Source organism: Chelonoidis abingdonii, chromosome 4, assembly GCF_003597395.2.
Source record: "Chelonoidis abingdonii isolate Lonesome George chromosome 4, CheloAbing_2.0, whole genome shotgun sequence".
Classification (NCBI taxonomy): domain Eukaryota; kingdom Metazoa; phylum Chordata; order Testudines; family Testudinidae; genus Chelonoidis; species Chelonoidis abingdonii.
In genome coordinates, this window is record NC_133772.1 from 45,760,117 (window position 1) to 45,765,001 (window position 4,885).

The 4,885-nt window shown below is 48.9% G+C and overlaps 1 protein-coding gene across 1 annotated transcript in view; it reads left to right on the plus strand.

The window, feature by feature from the left end:
- Positions 1-1,002: 1,002 nt before the first annotated feature.
- Positions 1,003-4,885, plus strand: part of TPH1 (tryptophan hydroxylase 1) — a 24,154-nt gene continuing 20,271 nt past the window's right edge. Inside the window, exon 1 of the mRNA XM_032804519.2 lies at positions 1,003-1,147. Within this exon, the coding sequence (XP_032660410.1) occupies positions 1,058-1,147 (90 nt within the window). The 5' untranslated portion in view covers positions 1,003-1,057. The remainder of the gene's footprint in view (positions 1,148-4,885) is intronic.

A 4,885-nucleotide genomic window follows, 5' to 3' on the forward strand; every position in this document is an offset into this window, starting at 1 on the left:
AGCGCTGGGAGGGCTGCCTTAGGAGGTAATAGGAAATTTACCTTTTCTGAGGAGAAGCAGGCCCTATATTATTAGAAGGAAAGTAGAAGCTCTGTTACTACTGTTAATTTCAAATTGCTGGAATCTTAATTCACTTTGCCTGCTTGGAGTGGGATGGGCGCGGAGGGGAACCGCGTCTCTGTTTATATCGAGTGTTTCTGCCTGCTGTCATTCCTTCTAGGCTGAGCTCTGTTGAGTAGGGCGTGTCTTGACGGTAGCCCACCTTGATGCGTTTCTGGCCCTGGAGAAGATAAATGACCCCCCCCGCAACTTCCTGAACAGCTGGTTTTATTATTGGGATCTTGAGGTTTGCCTGGAGCTGGGATAACGCGCTTAGCTGTCAGTCAATTTCTAGGAGAAAAATATTATTTTCGAAGTATTTTTTAAACATGAGAAATCGCTCAGTAGTTTTTGTTTAGGGAAGAGACGTCTCTCAAATCCCGGTTCTCTTTTTTGCTGGGTTTTCAGCCGGGTGCCAGAGTGCAGGACCAATGTAAATTTCAGGTGGTTCCCAGTTCAGGACTGTCTAGACGAGCTGCCTGCCTGGCTGGTACAATCTGGACCTGAGGATCAGCAAACCCCGCCCTCCCTTTGCCAGTGGCTGCCCCCCAGCCCACGCTATGCACAGCTGCCCTTTGAAAGGGCCAGGATCAGTCCTGGGTCTCACTGTACCGCCGGTGAGTCACTTTTCCCAGCGCTGTAGCCCCTAGCCCAGCCAGCCGCCGTGCCTGGTGCATCTGTAAAGGGCCCCGCGGGGCGTGGGAGTGAAGCCTCACCAGGGGCGGATCCACTCCTCGGGGAGCGCCTCTCCCGTGGGCCTGCGGGGGGGGCGGCGGCCCGGGACTGGAGTGGGCGTGACGCGCCCTTTTTTCCATTTGCTTTGGCAGGAGATTAGGAAAGGCTCTTCCTGCCCCCCTCCACTCGCCCCCCATAAATAGCCCAGGAGCAGCCGAGCGCCGCTGACAGATCCGGAGCCAGGACCCCGAGCTGCACGCCCCGGAGTCGCTCCTCCAGCACCATGTTCTCCGGCCGAATGGAGGGAGCCCGCAGGGGACGGTCCTTCGACTCCATGAACTCCAGCTTCGAGGAGAACCAGCTGAATAACGAGGTACGGGCGGCCTGCGGGGACGAGGGTTTTTCCCACCCTCCCAGGGATGGGCAGTTTGCGCGGTGCAAGGGGATCAGCCCTGACGCCCCCCACCCCGGCAGCTCCCGCCAGGCTGGTGGGTTCAGACTCGTCTTGCTCGTTGGGAGCGTGGCGACCGCTTAGTTGGCTCTCGTGGCGTATTAAATATCCCCAAATTATCCTAACTGCATCGGGAAGAGGTTTGTTGTTCGGTAACCTCTAGTGAGATCTGCTTTCCCCCTGCTGAAATGTGATTGTTTTCTCTCTCCTCTCTTCTGGGCAATTTGTAAAACTCAGATCTCAAGGGGACAGGCGAGATTTAATGCAGGTCAGCTAGCCCAGTGGTTCTCAATCAAGGGTACAGGTACCCCTAGGGGTACGCAGAGGTCTTCCAGGGGGGCATCAACTCCTCTAGATATTTACCTAGTTTTACAACAGGCTACATAAAAAGCGCTAGTGAAGTCAGTACAAACTAGAATTTCATACAGACAATGACTTGTTCATACTGCTTTATGTACAGTACACTGATATGTAAGTACAATATTTATGTTCCAATTGATTTATTTTAGAATTATATGGCAGAAATAAGAATTTCAGTACTAGTGTGCTGTGACACTTCCATATTTTTATGTCTGATTTTGTAAGCAAGCAGTTTTTAAGTGAGGTGAAACTTGGGGGTACACAAGACAAATCAGACTCCTGGAGGGGGTACAGTAGTCTGGAAAATTTGAAAGCCGCTGAGCTAGACAATCAAGCTATCTTTATGCAGTACAGTCACAAGGCTGGCGGGGGGAACAGAATCTATCCTGTTAGGAAAAGGGGAAGAATTCTCTCCAGGGGAAAAGTGGATGGGGGGGTAGGGGGCTGAGATCATCATCAGCAGAGAAACCCCTAAGGAATATCTCCCTCCTAGCAATTTAATACATTTCCACACACACCCCAGTTCCCAACCCGATGCTCAGACGCAGATTACCCTGTGTTAGCACTGTGCACCAGGGTACAGTGCCACATAGAAAGGAGCTGGAAATACACTCATGCTGGGGTGCTGGAACAATTTGTATAGTGGCGATGCTGAGAACCATAAACAAAACTATAAACCCCATATATGATGGAAACCACTTGAAGCCAGGGGGTGATGCAACACCCCTAGCACCTCTATTTCTAGTGCCTATGCTGTCATGCTACTAAAATAGAACATATGTTTCCTGATGTTTGAAACTATCATGAGCAAGAGGTGAGCTGGGCTGTCACTCTTAAGAGTGCATTGGGGACTTATTGGAGCCAGCACTGGGAGGGCTGCTTAGGAGGTAATAGGAGATTTACCTCTGCTGAACCTGCCCTTGATGTAAGTAGTTTGAACACCCCTTCCTTGAGATCTGGAGCAGATTACAAAAGGCAGAGGCTCCATGTTAGTTCAGCACTAACATCTGCCCTTCATGAACTGGGTCTGAATAAATTAGGCAGCTCTGCTCTAGTGCTCTAGCCCCTTCTCTACCACACAAGGGACAGGATCAGCCATATCCCACACCCAGTCGTCATTTGGCACGAGGTGGGCAATCTATCTAAAGCCAGACAAGATGCATCAGTTTAAAGCAGCAGTTTTCAACCTGTCCCATTACACCAGAGGAAAATTTTGGGGCACCACTGCTGTCTAGCCATAAAGTCTAAAGTGAGCGTGTTCCCCTGCCACCTGCTGTGGCCTCCTGTGGGGTTGCAAGAGCCTTGGATTCAGAGTTCATGCATGGAAAGCATAAGGGGAAGGGTATTGCTTTGTCTTGGGATTCATAGAGATAAAAGGCCTGTTTGCACCCCAGTCAGTTTCACAGCCATTTCATTAGGGATTAGAGATGTCTCCCCACGGGTATAACATGGTGCCAATGAATTCTTGAGCCTAGTTTTCAGTTGTTTGGAATAAATGACCTGCTGACGTTTTATTTCGTAATGGGATTAAGACAAACACCCTGGCGGCATTTAATAACCCCTCATTTAATCTTAGCGGTGCTGGCGTCCTGGGCTATCTGCACAGTCACCTACAAGATTAAGATGGATTTCGCTGAGCCCTTTTCAGCCCCACTGAGAGACTCTATGGGCCTGTGAATTACATGGAATGGCTAGGGCCCACCGGATTAAATTGGGATTAATCTTCTGATGTTAAAGCTGATGAAAACATTGGAACCCTCCAATCCAAAGGCGACAGAACAGGAGCGGGCCCCATGTGGTCTGCTAGTTTTCTCTAGAATTGTGATCCAATTTTGCAAGGTGTTGAGTGTCCTCAACAGACCTCCCACTGAATTGATTTTATTGGGAGCTGAGGCCACTAATCATATCACAGGAGGTCAGGGCCACCCAGAGGATTCAAGGGGCCTGAGGTCTTCGTGGCAAGGGGCCCCCACTGCCAAATTGCTGCCAAAGACCTGGCACTTTGGTGGCAGGTCCCGGGGTGGAAGGACCCCCCTCCGTGGGTCTTTGGGGCACTTCGGCAGCAGGTCTCACAGTGGAAGGACCCCCCGCCACCAAAGACCTGGAGCAGAAGAAGCTCCGGGAGCCTGGGCCCCACGGGAGTTTTCCGGGACCCCTGGAGCAAGTGAAGGATCCCTCTCTAGGGCCCCCTGAAAAACTCTTGTGGGGGTCCCTGTGGGGCCCAGGGCCTAGGGCAAATTGCCCCACTTGCCCCCCCCCAGATGACCCTGCAGGAGGTGCTCAGCACCTTGCACAACTGGGCCCGTAATTCACAAAGGTGACCACCTGCATAGGAATTTTTTTAAAATTGGGGTTTCTACCTTCTTTTTCCTCTTAATGAGGTGTAAAAAGGCTTGACAAACTGTATTTTTTAAGATATTTATTCTGACTTTTTTGTTTTGTTTTGTTTTTTACTGTAGAAGTACAAGGAATGTCCAGTCTAGTCTTCACTGGAGGACTTCCTTTGTTTTTTTGGATATTTATTGTGAGGTCCTTTCCCCCACTCCATTCCTGATTGAATACTCATGGCTGGAGGGTTATACAGGTTTTTACTTTCTGCTCTGAAAACTGAACATTTTATATTTAACCTAAGTATTACTGTAATATATATATATTAGCTTTCTCTCACATTCATTCCCTCCAAAGAAGTACACAGATGCTAAGAGGAAAAGAAAAAGTGACTTATCAGGCAGAGGAGAATAGGAGGTGCAAGGAAGAACTGGAATGTGCTGTAGAATAGCTATTCTCTTCTATGCTACCATTTTGTTTCTGTCCTGGGGTTGCAGCAAAATGGTGGCTGCATTTACTCAGACCTCCTTCTCCATCCCGTTTGTTGTTCATTCTGTATGACATTATTATTGAAAACCAATGGTCACTATTGTCTTTTTCATCACGCAAACATAAACATATAAAAGAATCTGTATTCTAGAGATCTGTGAATTTTTAGTATTCTAATTTCTCTCCTCTTCTTTCCCCCCCACCAGTTTTGTAAGATGGAGACACTCTTTTGAAACTACCCATTACAGTACCATACATTATTTTTCTACGCTTTCTATGTCCCAGTCATATTGTGCTTTGTAGGCTTGTAATAAGTCTTTCTCCCAAATCTGGACCTTAGCGTCCAAAATCTGGGTGCTTGTATGAACCTCCCCCAAGCTTATTACCAGCTTGGATCTGATCTCGCTGCCACCAGCCAGGAATTTCCAGGGCCTGACTCCCTCTCTGGTCTCCCAAAACCTTCTCTGGGGGACCCCAAGACTC